At 39.5% G+C, this 23721-nt stretch overlaps 1 protein-coding gene across 1 annotated transcript; it reads right to left on the bottom strand.

The window, feature by feature from the left end:
- Window positions 1–3245: 3245 nt before the first annotated feature.
- Window positions 3246–23315, bottom strand: ISOC1 (isochorismatase domain containing 1). Its single transcript, XM_005557680.3, has 5 exons — window positions 22991–23315; window positions 12344–12463; window positions 12032–12235; window positions 10357–10473; window positions 3246–4471 (listed from the first exon to the last, which is right to left on the bottom strand). The coding sequence occupies exons 1-5, from the start codon at window positions 23297–23299 to the stop codon at window positions 4325–4327; spliced, it is 897 nt and encodes a 298-aa protein (XP_005557737.1). The 5' UTR covers window positions 23300–23315; the 3' UTR covers window positions 3246–4324.
- Between the last annotated feature and the right edge of the window lie 406 nt (window positions 23316–23721).

Below are 23721 nucleotides of genomic sequence, written 5' to 3'. Positions count from 1 at the left end.
GTTACCTAGTTACCTAGATTAGCATTGATTGCATAATTGGGAGGAGGTGTGTGTATACCAGAGAAGTGGGACTCTTGGGGTCCATTTCAGAATTGTTTCCCACAGCAAGCAAATCAAGATGATAATCTCTCCAATAGGAAATAACAGGCTATTTATGTACTGTAAGTCAAAAATCTTTAAGTATATAAATGCAATGCCGAATTTTTTTCCCAGCATTATTGAGATCTAGTTGACAAACATTGTAAATATTTAGGGTGTGTGCTAAAACACTCACCTCAAAAAGCCTCAGCAAAAAACTCTTCACATCTGTTACCTAGGTACCTACATTAGCACTTGATTGCATAATCAGGAGGAGGTGTGTGTATACCAGAGACGTGGGACTCGGGGTCCATTTCAGAATTGTTTCCTACAGCAAGCAAATCAAGATTATAATCTCTCCAACAGGAATTAATAGGTTATTTACATACTGCAGGTCAAAAATCTTTAAGTATATAAATGCAATGCTGAATTTTTTTCCCAGCATTACTGAGATATAATTGACAAACACTGAAAATATTTAGAGTGTGTGCTATTTTGATATATATACTGTAAAATAATTGCCACAGCAAAGCTAATTAACATATCCATCATCTCACAGGTGTGTGTGTGTGTGTGTGTGTGTGCATGCGTGCGAACATTTAAGAACTACTCTCTTAACATACATCAAGTAGCCTGTCTTCCAAAAATAAGTTTTCATGATAAGATGGTCTGCTGTTCAGGTACAATAAGTAAAACTTAGGAACAACTTAAAGGAAAGCAACCTAAGAATTCTAAAAGCCAACTCCACATATTTAAAAAATTCAGTTCAATCATATCTAGGTAATTGATAAATCTCATTATGGTAGCCTAACGATTTTTAAAATATTTTAAATCAAAGTTTACATGGTGAAAGAATGCTCCGTGGAGGACTAAGGAAGCACTAATCAATTTAATGGTGTGGGAAAATTAATTCAAAATCAATAATGAAAATGACTAATTTTCATGTATTTTAGCCATTCCCCCAAATTAGTTAGGAAATGTGCTTTAAAGAAAATCATCAAGGAAGAAATAAGCCTAGATTGAAGGTTATAGCCAGAGAAAGTTATTAGCAGTAAGAGTATATCCCATTAGCTTTGCCAATCAAAATTATTGTTACAGAAACTGTAAAATGCATACTCTTTTGTATATATTTATTGTTCCTCTCTCTTTTCTTCAATAATCCTTAGCATTATCACTTAAGGTAAGAAAGTACAGGACAGGGAATTAAGTAACCTCAGTTCTCATCCTGCTGTGCAACTTTGGAAAAGTCATTTATTTCTGGGCCTCACTCGCTGTGTCTGTAAAATAAAACCATTTTAGAATTTGGGAGCTGAAATGGACCTTTGAGATCATGATCTTTATAGTTCCACACAGCTCTAAAGTCATATTTACACAAACATCAACTTTTAGAGAGGGAATATATTCCACGTTGAGAAACGTATTACTTTAATGGATATAACAGGGCATTTCGTTTCCTGATTGGAATAAGTTATCACTTTAATTTTAGAGTAAGTCTCTACAGATGTTTTAGCATTTCAATAAGTGAATCCTCTTGCTCCTGCTCCCATCCCCTTGCAATTCAACACACGGGACTACTCTTTTGCTTATGTAGTCAAGTTCTCTATATCAGTTGAAAGAATTTCATTATCCTACAAAGTTACAGATGCTTCCAATTTCAAGGCCTAATGCATTAAAATCAATTTGGTTTTTTTGTAATAATAAAGCCTTGTCAGTGACCTGCTTGGCACGAAGTACAAACCAAGAGAGAAGGCAGAATTCACAGTTATTCTGAACTTCAGTATTATATTGACATTCCTGGACCTCTGATATGATTTAATTCAATTCACATTTACTGAGAATTGTATCTGATTTTGTGCCACATTATAAGTTTCCTAGGGGCATATTTTTATCCTCAGCACAAAACACAATGTTTAGAACCTAGTGGGTCTTCAAAATGTTTCCAAAATGACTATATATAATGCACAATCTCTGCTTTCAGGGAGTTTATAATATCGCAGGAAAGATGGAAATACGACAAACGACAAAATGAAATAAAATACTAAACCACATGGTGGTATCTGTGTTATACAGAGTGGCCACCAGAGATGTTAATGTTGTAATCCCTGGAACCTGTGAATATGTTGTTACATAGCAAAAGAAAACTTAGGTTGCAGGTGGAATAACGTTCTGATCAGCTGATCTTAAATCACATGAGCTCTTAAGTCAGAATGAGGAAGACAGAAGAACGAGTCAGACAGATGTGACATAAGAAGAACCAGATACACCTTTGTTGGCTTAGAACAGGTAGAAATGGGGCCAAAAAAGCAAAAAAAAAAAAAAAAAAAAAAAAAAAAAAATGGGTGAATGCTAGAAGCACAGAGCAGCAAGGAAATAGCTTCTTCCGTACAGCCTCCAGAAAAGAACACAGCCCTACTCATACCTTGATCTTAGCCCACTGAGACTCATTTCAGAATTCTAACCAAAGAACTGCGAGAATACACTTGTGTTGTTTTACGACACTGTTTGTGGTTTAATAGTTTGTTATGGAAGCCAGGGGAAACTAATCTGGCGTCACATAATTGGTTTCATCTGTGAAAAGGCTTCACTGTGCTGGTATTTCACTGAGCCCTGAAAGGTTTGGGGGTGCAGTGGAGGAAAACAGTTGTTTGTGAGTTAAATTCTCACTATTTCAAATATGGTCCTTTCTGAACAGCACTAGTGGAAACTGTCCACTTTTTGGAAATGTGAACTGTCACCTCAGGCTGCACAAGAGACCTACTGAGTCAGCATCAGCATTTTAACAAGATCCTCAAATAATCTGCATTCATATTAAAGTTTGAGAAGCACTAGGTTAAATTTAATAAAAACTTTTTAAAGGTGCAGAAAGCTTTGATTCCTCTTTTTTGACACATAAATGGTTGGAAAAAAGTATTTAAACATACCAGGTTGCTATTTGTTACCACTGCCAATAGGAAAAATAAAAAAATCTACTGCTCTTAATGAAGAAGGCCTTTCACCCTTTAGTAAAATCCATCTGCCCCTATCTACAAAGGATTTTCCTTCTTTGAAAACTCCCATGAGTTGAAAGATTATAAATGTCAAGATTTTATTACCTTAAATAAATATTAGAATCCTGGAAGAATACTCATAGAGCCATCTTGTGGAGGACAAAATAATTTCAATCACAATACATTTTAATTACTTTAATATAAAAGACAGCAATGTTCCACATTTCACATATTTGAAAAACATTTCAAAACCCTCTAATAAGTATTTAACGAAAAAAAATGTATCGAAGAGTAACAATGACCACAAAATTAATACTACCAGATCATTACTGATACTTTTTGCATTACAATATTTGGAGAGCAGGTGGAGAAAATATAGAACAGAACATGAACATTTTAAAACGATATTCTACCCAGGCTTTATCTTTTTGCTAAATCTTGTGGACACTAGAAGACATATTCAAGATGGTTGTAAAGATACTCAGCTAAAGTCATACTTCAAAGATGTTAAAACAGCCCTCCACCAATAATATGGCATTGCAAACCCTTCTATCCCATCTGTTTACAAAATTAAACAATGATCCAATGAGCTTTTCTCGGTAAAAGATTCAGTTAAAAGACAGAACATTAACAGAGATTTAGTAACAGTGACCGAAATAAGAAATCGGTGAAATCAAGAAAGATATGTAATTATTCAACATCATTTGGTATGGATACATCAATGCAACTCACTCAGTAAGTGGACAACATTGTGAGGGGAGTGGGTAACATGATCCAGAGTCCTGTGGGTAAATTCATATATAATAATCTTATTCCAATCAATCTGTAAAGTAAAAGCACTACATCCACATTAACAATATAACATCTTACAGTAATATAAAAGTGAAATCATTATTGGTACTTCATTTTCTTTAAAGTGCACAATTTAAGAAAACTTCACAAGAGTCTGCACTTTTGAAAGATACGATCAGAGTACACAGTATAGACAAAACAGGCACCTTCATTATAATTTTTTTTAATAAATAAAAGCACATTAACAAAAAAGGAAGGTAAGCAGCACCAGAAGCCTTTGACATTTGTAACTAAATGCTGGTACCCAAATGGTCTAGCTGGTTAAGTTTCACTAAGAGGCGCAAAAAAGGAGCCGTTTTTGACTTAACATTTTAATTCTAGTAGAGATAAGAAGAGCTTGTGTGGGCTTGCAGTCCTTCACCTGACTGTCCTTCACCAGTGGGTAGCGTACCAGTTCTTCAAATGTCCTACACTTTGGAAAGCAGACCCGACTCTGGAGCACTCGCCTTAATTAGATTCTGAATTTCCTTGAATTTTGGATGGTCCTTATCAGCTACCAGCTGAAGCAGAACAGCCTCACTCGTGGTCACTATGATCCCGGTTCGAGCAAGACGCTTGAACAAAAACATAAAGGCAAATCAAGAAATGAGCATGAGAATGAACACTATTTCGAAAGAGTAAGACTATGCTGGGATGCAATAATTAGTGTCCTTTACTGAAACCATGATTCCCAGCCATACCGTCAAGTTCAGTGATGGGGATGGATTTCAAGACCGGCCATACCACAAAGTCAATATTATTATTCTTAATATTAGTAAAATGGACTAGGAATGACTAAGACGGAAAAGGTAGCCAATGTTATGACATATGTGTGCCTAGAACAGGAGAGTCATCAAGGCCAATGACTGTAAACATGAGATAAGAGAAAGAAAAAGAATGGTTGTTACTATATGCCTATCGTTGAACATCTGGACATTTAGTTGTTGCTATTTCCTGAACACTCCTGGCAGGTTTGTGCTTCATCTCTTATTCATTGACTCAAATGAGGGCTGCTTGTGACTTCTAAATTTATTAAACTTTTATTTCTATTTCTACTACTGAGATTTTTTAAAAAGTGCCTCTGTCCACTTTTCCCCCTCTGTAGTTTAACTGATAATACATGAGATCGTGATGCATATTAATACTTATGCCTGGAACTCCTGGCATTTTGTAGCTCTTTATGTTTTAAAAATGGAGGGGTGTGTAATGTTTCTAAAGCTCCATTAGCTGTGTTATGGATATAATTGTAGCTGCTAGAACATTACATTAGTAATTTACTATCAAATTTCATATAAATTGTCAATTGGATTAAAACTACTATAAGAATTAAAATGATGGTTCTTAATTTCTTTTTACTGCACCCAAACATCTGACCTATAGCATATGAGTCCTTCCTATAATCAAGAGTTCCCTTGTTTAGAAATGACCGGTACTAAAAGAGCTCTCTCTGTGTGAGGAGACCCCCTGTATGATAAGGGAACCATCACTACTGCTGCCATCATAAACATTTTAGTACCATTAAACAAGAGTGTAAAATTCAAGGTTGTGTAAAGTTTCACTGACAGGTCAAGAATGTCCTTGCCAAACTGCCCCAGTGTAATCATAATACTAAGGACAGAAATCTCAAGGAGGAAAAGAGAGAGAAAGGAGAAGAGAAAGGGGAAGGAAGGCAGGGAAGAGAGCAAAGAACAGAAAGTCGGAGGGGACAGGGTAAAGGGAGGAAAGGAGGAAAATAGAAGAATTCTATAGCACAGATACATTCTCTGGATTTATGTGTTATCAGAAATCCCAGGGAAAAAAAGACACAAACTGTTATCACAAAAGCATATATGTAAAACGCATGAAAGAGGAAGTGGTTGGAAACAATTCCTAGGCAAGTCAGAGGAAAAAACCCAGGAAGCACTTGCATAGCTAAATATACTTGCAGAGTGTAAGTCAATCTTCCTTCAATGGCTGTACATCAGCAGACTGAACCTTTCCACCGGCAGACTCTTTATTTTTATCCGTAATGAAGTAGAAGGGAGTATAAGCCACAACCTACTTGTCAGAAAGCAAGCTTGGACCTCAACGACCAGTACAGAAAAGGGTGCAGGGCAGCTAACCAGAACTTGGCAGTTATTTTTAAAAACAAAACAAAACAAAACAAAAACAGCAGGTATTTATGGGGGTTGGGGGCCTGGGGTAAGGCCGTATGCTTAGACACATACCAGGGGTGAGTTATCTCTGAGGATTTTTTTAAGACTTCTGGAAGCCCTAATTTCCTCCTCCTTGCTTTACAGTCAGCTGATTAATCATATCAAAACCATTCAAAACTATGAAAAGATCATGTGCTTGCTTCAGACAGAAAGGCAGATAATAAATGTGATAACCTGCAGTCCAGTTGTGTGAAAACAGCACTGAATGTCTATTCATTCATGTCCAGCTCTCCCCATCACCAGCTGCCTGCCCTGCCTAGCCCTGCCTTCCTTACTGCTCACTGTTGAATCAATGGACTTGAAATGATTCAGTTTGAATCAAGGACTAAATCACAGGCTTTCAATGTCTGTGAAAGTGCTTTACACTATGTACTCCAATGTGCCAATAAAGGTTAGTTCTCAACAATCTCCCCAGTTCCTTAGTGAGGCAGGAAGGAGAGAAATATGTTCCCAGGTCTAAGGAAGGAATCTGGTGACCCTGGAAGAAGCCTGTCTACAATGTTCAGTCTTCCCTAGTGCTCTACTGACCTGAGCCTGGTCCATTACAGCCTAACAAGCCTCAGTGATGCTGAGACTCAGGTGACCATGGCAGGGGCAGAGTGGGAAATGCACATCACAGAAACACCTTTTAGGAAAGTGAAACCCATACTCTATTACTTTGTTTCAAGATTGAAATGTGGCCAACACTGACTGGGTTTTAAAATAATCTAGCCAGGAACCCGTGTTAGAGAAAGGTGTAGCTTAGCAAACGCAATGGTTTTCAATCTGGCTCTTAGCCGTTCCCACAGTGCCTGCCCTTTCCCAACCAAAGAAGGCGCCTGAGCAGAGAAAGAACAGCAGGAGCTTTCCAAACATACCTAGCAGGTCCCTGCCCACCACCCTGACAGTGCTGGTCCCAAGTCCACTTTCTCTCCTGGCTTAAAATGGAGCAATTAAAACTCCAGCCATTTAATGCACAAGAATACCTGTGCATTAGACTTCTAAAGTTCTCCCCTTATACTTGCAAAACTAATCCAACTAGGCCAAAGGAAAAGAAGGGTTGCTCTGACCCACAAACCTAAAAAATACACGTGCACTAAGTCATGAAAGCCTCAGAGAGGGGGGGGCAAAAGACTAAACCCACGAGATTTCCAAGCAACACTAAAACTCCCCATGAGTACAAGGACATCAAGGTCAAGAGAGGATTTTATTCGCTTATTCTCCATGCACTCTATAATTGTTAATTGAAAGAAGTAATGTCTTTCAGATGACAAATACCCAGAAAACATTTCTTGAATAAAGCACATGCCGCAGACTCTGGTACAGTGAAGTTTCAATAATGCAAACTATGAATCTTAAAATAACCTTAACAGGCAATTCAGCTAGTCTTGGGAATTATCTTAAGTAGTTATGTTCTAAAGGAATAGAGAGGAAGGGAAGTGGACCACAATGGTATTTTAACTTTCACACTTATGGAAACAAACCAGAACACTTAACATTGCCTGCCCCCCGCCCCCGCCCCCCGCCTCAATTTTGGGAACAAGGTAAATTGCCTCTGTATCAAATCAAGACTAGGAGGAAAAAAATCTGCAGTAAGGCAGGTCTTCCCTATCAATCACCACCTGACTCATCTATGATCGGTTTTCCCTTTCAGCCTCAACACTTTAACCCCAGGCAACGCTGCTCCTCCAGGTCCTTCTAAATCCACCCCAGAAAACAGATTCTTTCCCTCCCTTCTCAGAACTTCCAAGAGCTAGTCCCTTCTGGGTCTTAGATGCTATATACTTACACATTTCTGGTGACTAACCTCATGAAGACAACAATCAGTAACAACAAAAAAAGCAGCAGCTAACACCTGAATATCGACTGTGTCATGCACTGCCCTAACTGCTATCAATATATTATCTTATTCCATTCTCACAAAAATCCTATGATCTTGTTGGTATTACCATTTCCATTTCACCAATGAGAAATCTGAGGCATAGAGATTACACAACTTGTTCAAGGACACAAATTTACAAAACACCAGAACCTGCGTGCAAACCCACATTATCCCCACATTGTGTGGATTCCTAATCTGAAAGATTACAGACTGCCTCTCAAAGAATGGTTCAGATGGGAATTGTTTTTAATCTGAGTCTTGTGCAAAGACAGAATTGCCAATCAAAATTTTGTCATTAAGTTGCCATAACAAAGACATATCTAAGAAAATATGAATGTAGGAAAAAAGTCCTTGGAAAAAAGTCCTTTTTTACAAGCAAGGAAGTTTGCTTTGTGTTTTTCATTTCTTACCTCCAAAGTTCTGGACCTCAACATTACAATAAAGGTCTATCCACGGTGGCTTAAAGAGCTGCTTGCTGAGGTGGTGAGGACCTGACAGTGAAGTGTTTAAACTCAGGTTACCAGGAAAACTTGAAAAGTAGGAGTTGATTAACTCATGACTGTAAGAATGGATTAAAGGTCTGGCCAGGTGCAGTGGCTCATACCTATAATCCCAGCACTCTGGGAGGCTGAGGCAAGTAGATCACCTGAGGTCAGGAGTTCGAGACCAGCCTGGCCAACATGGCAAAACCCCAACTCTACTAAAAATACAAAAATTAGCCGGGCGTAGTGGCGGGCACCTGTAATCCCAGCTACTCAGGAGGCTGAGACAGGGAGAATTGCTTGAACCCAGGAAGTGGAGCTTGCAGTTGAGCCGAGATTGCGCCACTGCACTCCAGCCTGGGCAACAGAGCAAGACTCCATCGCTCAAAAAGAAAAAAAAAAAAAAAAGGATCAAAGGTCTTCATTGAGACTGGAAGCAGCAGCAACACTTAGTACCTAACTACCAGAGAATCTAATAGCCTAATGGACTTGAAAATAGCTAAACAAAATAAATAATTTCTATTTGTAATTTCAATATAGGATTCTGCTTCAGCAGTAATAGAGAAGGGAGGGCCAATAAGGACCCTAAAAAAACTGCTGTGACCAGCTACCTGCCTGCTTCCCACCACCCTGTGGCCCTGTACTCTTCTCCCTTCTTTCCTCTGATAAGTCCCTCCCCTTTCTCATTTGCTCTACCTTACCACTACCACACACTAGGCTAAAGGGATGAGTTAGCATTCCTACTACAGACAAGGTGGTTCACAGGCCAGACTGTGCATAGGACACTGGAGGGTCTCAACAAAACAAACCCATGTATTTCCCATTCTCAACAAACAGTTAAAGAACTCAGCAATTAAATTCACATGCACATTCCTTTAAAATTATTACAAAATTAGAACTAAATATGAGAGAGAGAGAGATTAAACCACAGTATGGAGTGAGTATTTCCTAGGATTATGTGGTAGTTTGCTTTTTAACAGTCTCGGAAAAGAAAACGCTTGACATCCTATTCTTGGGCAATGTTGACAGAGAATTACAGACTCCCTGATTCCACGGGACATGGTGACACTCTAATGCCAGAGTACCATGAAAACAGTGGATGTGGTGTCCACAGTCAATGACATACCTCCTAGTCCCAGAAATTCAAGTCTGAGGAAATCTAATAGTCATCTCTTAGTATCCACAAGGAATTGGTTCCTGGATGCCACCCCACCCCATACCAAAATCTACAGATGCTCAAGTTCCTGATATAAAATAGCACAGTATTTGTATATAACCTGTGCACATCCAGTATACATTAAATCATCTCTATATTGCTTATAATACCCAATACAATGTAAATGCTATGTAAATAGATGTTATTCTGTACTATCATTCTATTTCATTGTTATGATATTATTTTTTATTGCTTTTTATTTCTATTCTATTCTATTTATTCTATTTTTTTTATTTCTGATATTTTCTATCTGTGGTTGGTTGAATCCACAGACATAGAACCTGCAGATACAGAAGGTCCACTACATGTTAAACCAGGTTAGGCCTGCTCTGCTCTAGCTTTTGGCTAAATGAGTTAAACCCAGTTGAGCTATTTTTAATTTGCAAACCTCTAAACAGTTTAGGTTAGGCTTCTTGGAATATCTCCTAGTTCATGTATAAAACTAGTGCAAACATATGATGAAAGATGCAAAGGACTTTGTGGCAATGCTAGAAACCTAGATCTAAGGAGAAAATGAGACATAAAATAGGATATGGTGGTAAGGCCTTAAGGGTCAGTCAGTATACAGTTGAAATCAATCAGCCTGATGTTGCCAGACCAAACTCAAATTTAGGAGGTAAACATTTCATTCCTGTTAAACATCCAGTATTCTTCTAATTTATTTGGAAACCTTGACAAATGATCTATTTCCAAGCAGGACAATTACCTCGAGGGCAAACATCCTGTCCATCATGCTTCTTGATGAGGTGGCATCAGCAACAATATGAACCTCCACTCCTCGGCCAACTAGCTCCAGGGCAGTTTGTTGGATGCACACATGAGTCTAGTAGGAAAGTACAAAAATTGTATGTAATAACATGATAAACTAACAGTAGCTGACAAATGTACAACAACATGATAAAGCAGACAGAGCACTACAAATCATCTAAGGACCCTGTTCTACATCTAGTTTTGCTTCTAATTAGCTAGATAATCTGGAGCATAGAACAGTATCTCTGGCTTTGGTTTATTCATTTGTAAAATCAGGAACTGAATTAGGCCAATGTTTCTGATACTAAGAACCTTAAACATATTCTTAGAGTTCTACAAGAATTTGTTAAAGATTTTGCTTCACGTGGTCTGGATGACCTTCACATAGCTGAATTACTAGCACTCAGTTGGAACTTTGAGTTTATTTCTTCATTCACCCTAAGTGTCCAACATGAAGAATGAGTCTGCAGTCTTGCAGACGGAGAACTTAGTGGGAAAACTGAGTCATTACAGGGCACTCTGTAGTAAAGGTAGGCCAAGTTAAAAATAACTTATGACACAGGCAAAAAACACCCAGTTCATATCATTAGCAAATGTATTATACAGATTCCATCTTTGTAAGGACTAACTTGTGACAATTCATTAACAGACACTATAGAGTGAAAACAGGCTTCAACAATAACTGAATCATGTATTACAACCAATGAAAGTACATTTCAATGATGCCACAATGTCAACTTTATCTTCACATGACAAGAAAGTTTTGGAGAATTATCAAATGACACCTCATTAAAATTAGCATTGAAGGACTACTCAAAGATAATTGTGATTGAGCATAAGGTCTAATGATGATGAACAAGCAAAAAAAAAAGTGCAAAGCCAGCAACAGCACTTGGTATGACATATTTACACAAAACAGGCTTCTTCTTTACTGTGTCAAAATACAGAAATATTGAACACACATCTAAGCCTGAGGAAGTATCTTTCTACTATTAAAATCCACTACTATAAATCTTACCTTCAAATTGTCAAAATCACATTAAATTAATATTTTGATTTCATTGTTTTAGTGTTTTTTTCATAATTTTTAAAATTTTAGTTTAACAGTTGTTTAAAAGCTAGGAATAAATCAATTGAAATCAGCAATAAGAATCCATTAGTATTTTTCCCCTGTAAAAAGATACATACATGATTTGAAGGACAATGAACTACATGACCTCCAAGGATTTTCTAGCACAAAAATATGACCTAACTGAAATCCTACAACACATATATTAAAATAATGCCTTTGGTGAAAATGTGTTCCAAAAGTAGTAGTTAAAAATACAGGACCAAGAATTAATCAGCTTACATACATTCAAGTCAGTTACACAACATCTCGGTATTTTAGTATCCTCTTTAATATGGGGAGACTACTGAGTATTTAGCTCTTATGTGGCTGTAAAGGACTTAGTAAATAAACAGCTATAAAAGGTTCAGATCAGTGCCATGCAAAGAGTGAACATAATACATGGTGGCTATCTTTCCTCATTATTATGCCTACATGGCACACCATCTACGAAATTATATTCCACAAATATCGAGTTTTCTATAAATAATATTGTGCCTAAATCATAGTAACAGGTACTTACTTCTACTCCAAATAATACAACACTCCTGACTCCGGGAATCTCTGCTAATGCTGCTTCTACTTCTGGTAATACCATTGAAAACTTGGTCTTTGGAAGTACCAGTTTTACACCTGTTAAATCAATTTCTTGAACCGTGCTCCCAAGACCTTTAGGATACTGTTCTGTTACAATAACAGGTATTCCTAAAATCCGGGCCCCTTGCAACTGAAAAAAATAACCAAACACAAAAACAATTAGCTATACATATATATGTGTATATATGAGTATATATCATGATTCAGCAAATATGACCAAATAAACAAACAAGCATACCAGTCTTTGTCCCACACTAATAATATCCCCAAAATACTTGATGGCTGGTCTGAACCTTTCTTGCATATCACAGCAGAAAAACACAGTGCTTGAAGGTGTAAGATTTCCCAGGGTAGTGAGCTGAGGAGAAAAGAAAAAGAATGACTTAGCACTTGTTATACAATGACAATTATTTTCAGTGGAGGTCAATAAAGGAAGAAAAATGGTCCTATTGTTTGAGTCAGTAAGTGAATTTCTACAGCTATTATCCAAAAAAAAAAAATCTGAATTACAGGAAAAAAAAAACCAAAAAGATGTTCTCTGAATTGCTTTTCATAGTGGAAATCAGAAATGAACCAACCAACAATACAGACATGGTGTAACACATTTTAACACATTCACATGACAAAACATTCTTTAGCCAATTAAAACATATATGTATATATGTCTTCAAAGAATTCATACCATCCAAGGAAAAATACTCATAATGTTAATTTTTCAAAAGTGAAGTTCAATAGTATTTCAATAATGTAAAAATATGAATAAAAGTAGTAGTACATTACAATATTAACAAGTGGTTATATAATTAGGGGTGTTGGTAATTTCTTTTTTTTATATCATTCCTTTATTTTCCAAGTGTTATTTAAACAGATTTCCTGAACGTTATTTAAAGAAGTTTCTTTATAATCAGAAAAAGTGTTACAATAGAAAAAAATCTGATGTTGCTGCTTGTAAGTATAAAAAGTAAAACTTAAAATATTTGTAGCAGGAACATAAAAACTAAAAACAAAAAACAGAAGCAAATCCAGAATTACTGCTATCAAGATAGAAATATGCATATACTATTCTCAAGAATAACTTTCAGAGTTCAAACAAAATGCAGCGAAATGATACTAAGCACACCATTGCTGTTAAATGAACTGTTGTCTACTTCACAAGGAAGGGACCCATATTTGACATCTCCATTCTTAAACTATAGTTATCACAATAAGGAAAGTCAATGAATTAAGACGAAAAGTGGATAGATTTCCAAACCTCGTATTAATTGCTGTAGTTGGTCTATAACAATTTGGGCTCAATATGGATCCACCAAAAAGCAAAAATCACCACTAAATATAAGAATTTACTCTCACTGGATTCTTAAAAGTCTGAGGTGCTTTTCTTTCTTTTGCAAATTGCAGGAAGTTCTGTAAAGGATGAGTTCTGGTCCTGAATGAACCACTATCAACACCCTTCCTAACCGCTCCCTTAAATCATGCCTCTAATTATCCTATTTTGCTTCCCCTAAAACCACCTACAGATAACGATTATTAATAATATTCTAGAGGAGTCTGTGTCCAGATTATATGGTGTGGCTGCACCACCAGCACAGGCTTAGACTCTCCTTAGTGTCTCTGCAGGTGGTTGACTCTTCGGAAACAATTACTACATGAATTAAATTAACCATTAAGAAATATTTAATCCTTAATGATATAACTATTCTAATTGGTTTGCACTTTGTTTGATCTATGTTCTGGTCTGAAGTACCCTGGCACTTTAATCTCCCTCTGGTACTGACTCTATAGATGTGTATTAATTAGCCATGCACAATCCAATACCAAATTCATGTTACCATGTGAGAGCCACCTGTAATTCTTACCCTATGTATAGGGTTTTCCTACTTTTCCAATAAAGTATGATTAAAATAAATTCTCAAGCATATTATATATTCTAGCTTTGGCTGTTTCTTTGCTTAATTTTTAATGCAAGTATTATGCCTCCACTTTGGTCATTTTCAAAAGCAGTGACTAGGATCTTATATATAAATATAAATGCATTGCTGGGAAGGCCAATTTTTGTGCATTTAGGATACTATTTTAAAAACCAATCACTAAATTATCTGTAAACATCAAATATTGACTCAAAAGGCTCAATATCTACATTTTTATAAATTTGAATAATGGACTCCTAAGCATCCACAACGTGTTAAGGGCACACTACATAAAGCAGTTTGCCTGCAGCAGGCCTGTTGAAATAACCGTAATGCAACTAAGCCAGTCTCACCATGCCACAACAGGTGAGAACCAGCAAAAAAAAAAAAAAAAAAAAAAAAGTATGAAAAATAAAATTCCTGGGCAGTTGCGTAAGTGTGGTGGATGCCATTCACTAACATGCTTAGAGCTTACACTTGCTTAGAATTCCAGCTCTCAGATCCTATTTTATACTGTATTGACTACCTCTGTATACATTCCTAACAAGTTTCATTGTCTGGATTCTAAATTAACAGAAGGTTATAAACAGCAAATCAGAAAGGAAACCGCTGGAGGCAGGCAAACTGATAGCAGCAAGAAATGATGGCTGACAGAGAAAAGATTCAAAATACAATAAAAACAGATCAAAACTCAAATAATGATATAGTCTAGACCTCCAGTGGAGGAGTAACAAGCTGTTCTAACTTATAAATTAGGAAAACATCATTCCAGCTGTTAAATTATATATTAATAAACTGTTAAATTATATATTTCAGAAGGACTACATTATAAAATGGTCAAGACATTTTTAAGTTGAGGTGTTTAAAGGAATAAATCCCAGGAATCCTAAATATCCACAGTTGTGGTCTCCAGTTCTTGCTAGCTGATGTTTCCTGCCCTTCATTTTAGCCATGAGTTCTGGACAGGGGACCGCATCAGATGTGTCATATTAGACACAAATTGAGGTCAAAAATATAGCCCTAAAATCCTCACTGCCCTGCGAAATCTCTCTTGTATAGGAACTTACCATCCACAAACTCAGTAAACAAAGAAACCACAGAGAATACAATGGCAAGGAATGTTTTTAAAGCAGAGTACAGGTTACAATTTACCGAATAAAAAATACCCTACCTTTCATAGACATTCTCCACATGCTCTTGAATACAATGTGGAGAGTATCTGTGTAAGGTGTTTAACTTCCAACATCCTCTTGAATGTGACTGCACTTAGTACTTTGCTTCTTAAGAGTAGAGTATGGCCGGGCGCGGTGGCTCAAGCCTGTAATCCCAGCACTTTGGGAGGCCGAGACGGGCGGATCACGAGGTCAGGAGATCGAGACCATCCTGGCTAACACGGTGAAACCCCGTCTCTACTAAAAAATACAAAAAAAAACTAGCCGGGCGAGGTGGCGGGCGCCTGTAGTCCCAGCTACTCGGGAGGCTGAGGCAGGAGAATGGCCTAAACCCGGGAGGCGGAGCTTGCAGTGAGCTGAGATCCGGCCACTGCACCCCAGCCTGGGTGACAGAGCGAAATTCTGTCTCAAAAAAAAAAAAAAAAAAGAGTAGAGTATAAAGGGGGAAGAACAACTTTACAGTGGAGAGACCTGAGGACTATGTCTCAGCCAGGTGATCAAGATTAATGTAATTAATGACACCATGTTAATAACATGTACCCTTGATATGACGTGACGAGAATGACCCTCATGACCTTCCTCTTGAAATTTCACAACCCCGGTCCAACAATGAGAAAAACATCAAATGAATCAAAACTGAGGGACATTCTACCAAAATATCTGACCAGTGCTCCTTAAAACTGTCAAGGTTATTAAAAACAAAGTCTGAGAAACTGTTACAGACTAGACAAGTCAAAGGAGACAAGACAACTAAATGTAATTGGTATCCTAGATTGGATTTTGGAACAGAAAAAGGACATAAGGGAAAAGCTAGTGAAATATGAATAAAGTGTGGTTAACAGTAAAGTACCAATGTTGGTTCTTTGGTTGTGACAAATGCATTCCAGGAATATCAAATATTAATGTTAGGGAATCTGGCTGGGCATGGTGGCTCATGCTGGTAATCCCAGCACTTCGGAGGCCAAGGTGGGAGGATCGTTTAAGCCCAGGATTGCGAGAGCAAGGCCTAGGCAACACGGTGAGACCTTGTCTCTATAAAACATATTTTTTTGAGACACAGTCTCACTCTGTCGCTCAGGCTGGAGTGCGGTGGTGCGATCTCAGCTCACTGCAACCTCCACCTCCCGGTTCAAGTGATTCTTGTGCCTCAGCCTCCCAAGTGGCCAGGATTACAGGCGTGCGTCACTGCACCCAGCTGATTTTTGTACTGTTAGTAGAGATGGGGTTTCACCATATTGCCCAGGCTGGTCTTGAATTCCTGGGCTCAAGTGATCTGCCTGCCTTGGCATCCCAAAGTGCTGGGATTACAGGCATGAACCACTATACCCAACCTACAAAATATATATATATTTTATATATATATATATTTTTTTTTCCTCTTTTCTTTCTTTTTTGATTAGCTGAGCTTGGCGGTCCAGCTCCTCAGGAGGCTAAACCTCTGAGATCCTCTGAGAATGGGAGGTTGAGGCTGCAGTCCAGCCTGGGCAACAGCGCAAGACCCTGTCTCACAAACAAGCAAAAACCAACAGGGAATCTGGGTACAGGAATATAGGAACTCTGTACTATCTTTACGACTTTATTGTTAATCTAAAGCTATTGTAAAATAAAAAGTGTTTTTTTTAATGGCCTCCCTATGCTATGGTAGTTGGGGGAATAACCTCTATATTTTACAAACAGAAAGGAAGTTTTGTGGCTACCAAAAACATACTGAAAAACTTTATTCATGTCCAACCAATCCTCCCAAATCCTCACCCCAAATCCACATGAATTCCAACAGGCTGTTAAAATCACACAACTCTCTACATTTTGGAAATTTCTTACTTTGACTCATGAAGTTCTCTTAAACCAAAATCTTTAAAGTAACTAAAAATATCTCCAGTAGCCAAACTTTTACATGTTGCAACTGTGAGACAGTCAGTCCTGCCTCAGCAAATTAAAAGTGGACTGGACCAAATGTCACCAGGAGTAAAAGCATAGCAATTACAGATCTATGCATATTCAAGGAATATAAACAAATCACATATAAATATATGTATCTACACACCTTCATATATCTATATGCCTACACAGTCCGACAAACACATTTGCATGATACATATACAAATACATATATATATATATATATATATATATATATTTAAATACAAAAACATGATCACAGCCAATGGCTTCCTCAAGCAAGAGTTTAAGAGATCAGATTCAAGTATAAATATTTTGTCCACTTTCTTAAGAATTGTCATAGCTGGGATTTGACCTTAGATTTCATACTTAAAAGACCTTTCACATCACCCAGCCCCATAGCAAATTACTATAGCAATTTGGAATAATTAAAATTTGAAACTGTAAATGTGATGTTTAAAAAATTTGGTAGTCAATTAGAGTCACAAAATAGGCATGATCTGCCTGGGAGAAAGTCTGGAAGGGGACCTGGGGGATCATTATTTCACTCCCAAGTGTTTCTGAGGAAATCCGATGACCACAGCTATAGTAAGGCCTGGCTCCAATGTCAACTCACAATAGAGGTCTGTGATGTGACTCCCCCAGGTTACAATGATTCTCTTTATAGCAGAAGCCTCAGTAGGCATTAGAATCTGAATCCAAATCTCAATTTCACTAATTTCGATTACATGAACTTAGGTAAGTATCTCCAAATGCAACTTCCTTATCTATAACACAGCAAGGAAAACAGTATCTACATTATAGGGGTATTTCAAGGATTAAATGGGCTTCATATAATCAATCAATAAATTTATTAGGCTATTCTGATGTCCCTCATATATGAAAAACTATGCTATAAAACTCAGCATATGTTAAAACTTACCCTCTAATGAGGATAAATACAATTAAGATCCCTTTAGAAACCTATAAATATATATAGGAATGCTAACATTGCGTAACTTGTTATGTTAACATAATAAGCAGAATAAGGAAAGTGAATCATAAAGTAATTCATAAAGTAGATTTCCAGATGTTACCAAAACCTTACCAAATCACTGAAACAAGATTGTTCCTGGAAAAACAGATCTGGGTCGTTTTTAGTTTAGGCTGTGAAATAATACTTATTGGCTCTTATTTTTACAACATATTCACCTATTGTAAACACTGATGTCACAGGCATAAGGTTACAACCCTAGCTTATCAGATAAGGTATGAGTTTTCTAAATCCCCAAAAGAGGCCAGCTGTCTCCACCCACCCCAGGGGTAAGGACTGAAGGACTTCTTAAGACTGTGCCTCAGACTGGGGTGAACGTGAAGCTAGACAAGCCCAGGACCACAAGGACATTTGAATCTACATTAGGATTCCCTTGGTTAACTAAATGCAAGAAAAAAAATTCAAAATTCAGATTATAGCTCCTACTCTCACAGTTTATTTATAGGTAGCTCTAATGTATTCACAAGGAACAAAAAGGATACAATGCTTTAGGTATTATTCTGGAATGTTAATTTTTTTAAGTGACACACATCAAACCAGTGGGGTGGAGACAATACAACAACCTCAGGATCCAGCTGTCTCTTCACTGAGCATTATCTCATCTACCCACTCTTCCTGCCATGCTCCTGAGGCAAAGGTCCTGTAATCAAAAACCACTACCTTCAAACTATCAAGCCAAAGGCAGACAAGGTTCCTTTCCTCCTGCCTTCCCTCCCTTCCCACCATGAACCTGTCAGTCTCTTCTAGCTATAAAATGTTCATGCCCCTGTTTAAAATAATAATAATAGCAATAAACTTCCAAGAAAATGAAAGCTGGAGCAAAATGCCCTGCCAGTTAATCATTTTGGGAAAAGGTCAAAATAACCTTCCCTGGGAAGCCCTTATCTTCTGGCCACAGAAAGCTGCCAAAGCCTTCCATGCTATGTACAGAAGTAAAATCCCCTCACTGGCATCCTTCTTACACTGTCCATTTCCTCCTCCCTTCTCCCAAGGCTGTGTCTTTGCTGGCCACAGGCTGGAAAATTCACTGGTGGTGGCATGATACCACATTTACGTAACTTCCCATAGTTAAATGTTTCCTTTAGTTAAAACTTAGAAAATACCTTTTGAAAAATTAAAACTTTCAAGTCATAAAAATGACCTAAATCCCCACTATATAATCCTCTCATTTACATTCTTTCCTGTGTCTCAAAATTCATCAGATTTCAAGCATTTAGCTGCAGACATACAAACTAAGCATGAAACATGAGCTATGCCTTCATCTACCTGAGCTGTCAGCAGACATTGTTACTTTGACAGAATATTTGAGAAAAGAAGTCACCAAAAACTTACCACAGCCTAATACTGGCAATGGGGGTTTTAAGGATCAGTTCTCAGAACCACTAACAAGCACGGGTGCAGTGTGTGGCAAAGGCAGCCACTGTGTTTCACAAGGTCATCAGCCACAGCTGTCAGAACAAGCATGAAGGCAACTCACACCACGGCGCAAATGAAGAATACATTCTAGGCTAACAGTACGTGAACCAGGGCCACAGAGGCTCCAGGGCCCAAGTGTGGAGAAATAATAAATCGCTATTTACGCAATGAACTACATGTGGCCAAACCTGTGCTCTTTGTCCCTGCCTTCAAGAAGGGGCCTAACATCCCCAGTAACATGGACTCACTGATGGGCCACCTTGAGTCTTCCTAAGTGACAAGCCATTTATTCCAAAGAACAAGGAGCAGCATCAAGACAAATGAACAAACAAGAGCTCAAGTTTGTGGCTTGTTTTCCAGACTGCTCAATTCTCATTAAACATGCAAGCAGTAGTGCTGTGTTTGGCTGTAAGTGACTCTCCGCATATGCCTGGCTAGCTCCTCCACACGCATTTGCGGAGAACCTAGCCAGGCATATTCGGAGACTTGCCACGTAAACTGCAGCAAGTTACTCACCTCCACTTCCCTATGTTCTTCTGCACTTCTTCAAAGTGAAAGTTTCATTTATTAGGTAAGGAACAAGAATTGAATCCAAGTTTGCATTCACTATGCCAGGCACTTAAAGCTGCCACTCACATGTTTGTGGAATGAACTGTATGGTCTCTTATAGCCATAAAACATCCAAGTCTCTAGGATTATACTGTTAGGTTACAAAGAATATACTACAGTAGTCATGAGAATTATCATGACTTTCTGAGATTATACACACATATGCATATGCATGTATGTGTGTATATGTATCTCTCTCTTCTCATATAGACATAAATAGGTATCAGAGGTATATACGGTATATACTGTGCGCATATCTATGTATATGTCCCTTTCCTTTATCTACCTCTAAGCTAGGAAAGGCATCAGAAGAATTCAAAATATAACTACTAAAATGAGATAATATAGAAGAGAAAATATTTTAAAGAATTAAAGGCCGGGCGCGGTGGCTCAAGCCTGTAATCCCAGCACTTTGGGAGGCTGAGACAGGCGGATCACAAGGTCAGGAGATCGAGACCATCCTGGCTAACACAGTGAAACCCCGTCTCTACTAAAAATACAAAAACTTAGCCGGGCGAGGTGGCAGGCGCCTGTAGTCCCAGCTACTCGGGAGGCTGAGGCAGGAGAATGGCGTGAACCCGGGAGGCGGAGCTTGCAGTGAGCTGAGATCCGGCCACTGCACTCCAGCCTGGGTGACAGAGCGAGACTCCGTCTCAAAAAAAAAAAAAAAAAAAAAAAGAATTAAAAATATAAAGCTATGTAAGTGCAAAAATATAACTAATGCTTAAGAATTATTAGACCAGTTGGTGGAAAAAATATCTTTTGAAGATGGAATAGAGTAATGCTACTGTTATTTTAAACCTCACAAAAAAATGAACTATACATAATCTATACCAAGCAAAACATTTCAAAAGCCACAGGTGACCAGAATTACACAACGCCTTTTGAGAATGTACAAGCATTTTCAGGTACATACATTTCATTAATTTCGAGAATGTTTTTAAGAGTTGCCAGACCAAGGTCCTGAAATTTTCAAATATAAAAATCCTACCTTGGATGGGGGGGGACTCTCACAGAGCTGGGGGCTAGTTTAGAATAGCATTATCTTAGATAAGAGCCCAGCCTCCCTCCCAGCCATAACAGGAGATGCTTCATAAAGAAGTCTGCATCCTAAGTATAATCCCAGACCTCCGCAGTTAGTATTTGGATTCTAGCCTTTATAAATGGACTTCTCGAAGGTGCATCCAACATCTGAGTATTCTGGCAGCAGTAACGTAAAAGGACTGACAAAGAAGGCTGCAGAGAGATGCCAGACACGAAAACGCTGGAAGATATAAAAATGGGGAGTCTTAAGCACCTAAGAACTGCAATTCCCTGTCTGGGCAGCAGGTCAGATTCTGGGGTATCAGATCACTGTACCCGGTTCCAGGTTCTCCAGTGGTAGACAGTGCAGTCTCTCAGAATTTGTCCTCTGAATGCAGAAACTTTATCCAAGCTAAAGTACCTGCTTTGGACACTTCTGACACAGGTGTTGGGGTGACAGGAAACATCATCAATTCAGCTGCCAACTACAGCTGAAAAAAACTAGGGAATAATCATAAGAAAATGGCACTGTTAATGGGTACAAAAAACAAAGTTAGATAATAGGAATAAGGTCTAGTGTTCAGAAGCACAATAGGGTGACTATAGTTAACAATAATTTATTGTATATTTCAAAATAACTACAAAAGTAAATTTGGAACAAACAAATGATAAATGTTTGAGGTGATGGATATTCCAATTACCCTGATTTGATCACTACACTGTATGCTTGAAACAAAATATCATGTCTCCTATATATATGTACAACTATTATGTGCCCATAAAAACTAAAAACAAAAAAGAAAGAAAATGAGTGTCATTTTCGCTCACCGCGAAAGCCCTTAAATATTAAAATCTCTTTTATCCCCGAATCCCACATTTCAGTTTGGTCTTCTGAAAAAAAATGACTTATCAGTTTCTCAGCTAAAGAAATGATATTGACAGTGCACTACCTAAATTATACCTTATATTCTTTCCTTTCCAAAATACAAATTCGCCAAGTGAACGCTCTGATCCTAAAGAGGGCGGGAGATTAACCCGCCTAGCAGGAGAGCACAGCTTAAAATAAATGCTTGTAAGTAGTCCTCAGGTAGAACAACTATCCCAACCAGCAGGCCCAGGAACTCAAGGTCTAGCTTAAGTTGGGTATTTGTATTTAAGAAGGAATTACAATCCTGGAGTCAAATGACTTTTTCAAAAAAGGCGACAAAATATAATCAAGTCAGTAGACACTTTACTAAGAGGAGGCTAAGCAAATGGTTATTTGCTTAAGGTTAGGGCGCTCTTAAGCCCAAGGACCCAAGAGCCTGGGAAGGCGGAGGGCTGGGGGAAGGGTTTGACTCCCGAAGTTTGCGTTTCCGCAAGTGGTTAACTTAACTCTAGGAACAAACCCTAAGACCAGTGCTTCCCACAATCTCATTTCCCCCCATTCTGCATCACCCATCACCCCCCCCCCAAAAAAACAGCTACTACAGCACAGCCCTTTGGTTACGCAGGAGACTGACTGGGACCTGCTCCTGGCATAAAAAGCGACTGCGGGCGACCAAGGACCACACACGTGGGGGCGTTCGCGGGCGCTGAAACCAGCTGCGAGGCCCACGTCCCCGCCGGGGATAGCTGGTGACCATCACCTTTGGACAGGGGCATTCCCCAGCCGGCCCCGGAACTTGCGAAAGCCGCGCAGCCCTTCGGACTCAGCCACTCGTGCAGGGCCCGGGGCCCGGGCGGCTCGGGGCACCTGAGGAGCGCGGCGAAGGCGTGGACGGGGACGGGGACAGCACGGGGAAGACTCGGGAACAGGGAGGCGCGCGGCCTCCCGCAGGACCCACCTGGATCTGCAGCGGCACGAGGCGCACCTTGCAGCGCTCGCTCACCGCGAAGCCCTTGGGCAAGTCCACGTACTGGCCCCACTCCTCGGCGAAGAGCTGCACCACGAATTTGCGGTGCATGTCGATCTGGTCACCGTACAGGCTGAGGAACTTCTGGATGAGCAGCTCGTAGCCCGCGCCGTGCGGCACCGACAAGGGTCGCGCGAAGACAGAGAAACAGAAGAGCACCGGGACCGTGCCCGACGGCGCCCCCGCGCCCACGCCGCCACTATTGGGGAGCGCAAGGACCGCCGGCTCCGCAGCCGCCATGTTCCCCTGAGCGTCTGCGAGCTCCGAGGCCGCCGAGGCGCACCCAGCCGGCCGCCGCGGCCCCGCCTCCCGGCGCCGCCAGCCCGCCCGCCGGCTCGCGGAGGCGAAGGGGCGGGTCCTGACGACCGCGGTTCTTGCATTCTCCTCCCCGCCCGGGAGGGCGGGCCGCGGCTGAAGGGCGGGTGGTGGGGCCGGGGTGAGCGCGTGAGCCGGGGAGCGCCTGCGCTCGCCGGCCGGGTCCGCCCCCTCCAGCTTCCCCGGCCACTGCGTCCCAGTAGCTCCCTGCTCGCGCCCCTTATGCTGCGGTTCTGACTGCCGGCAGAGCGCCTAGAGGTCTTGCAGACCCCAGACTCGCTTGGGCTGCCCCGTGGTTCTTGTCCCGGTGCTACAGCTCACACAAGGGTTTGCGCCACCCTTCCCCT

This window comes from Macaca fascicularis, chromosome 6 (genome assembly GCF_037993035.2).
Source record: "Macaca fascicularis isolate 582-1 chromosome 6, T2T-MFA8v1.1".
NCBI lineage: Eukaryota > Metazoa > Chordata > Mammalia > Primates > Cercopithecidae > Macaca > Macaca fascicularis.
Note: the sequence above shows the minus strand (reverse complement) of the source record. Positions and strands in the feature narration are given on the sequence as shown.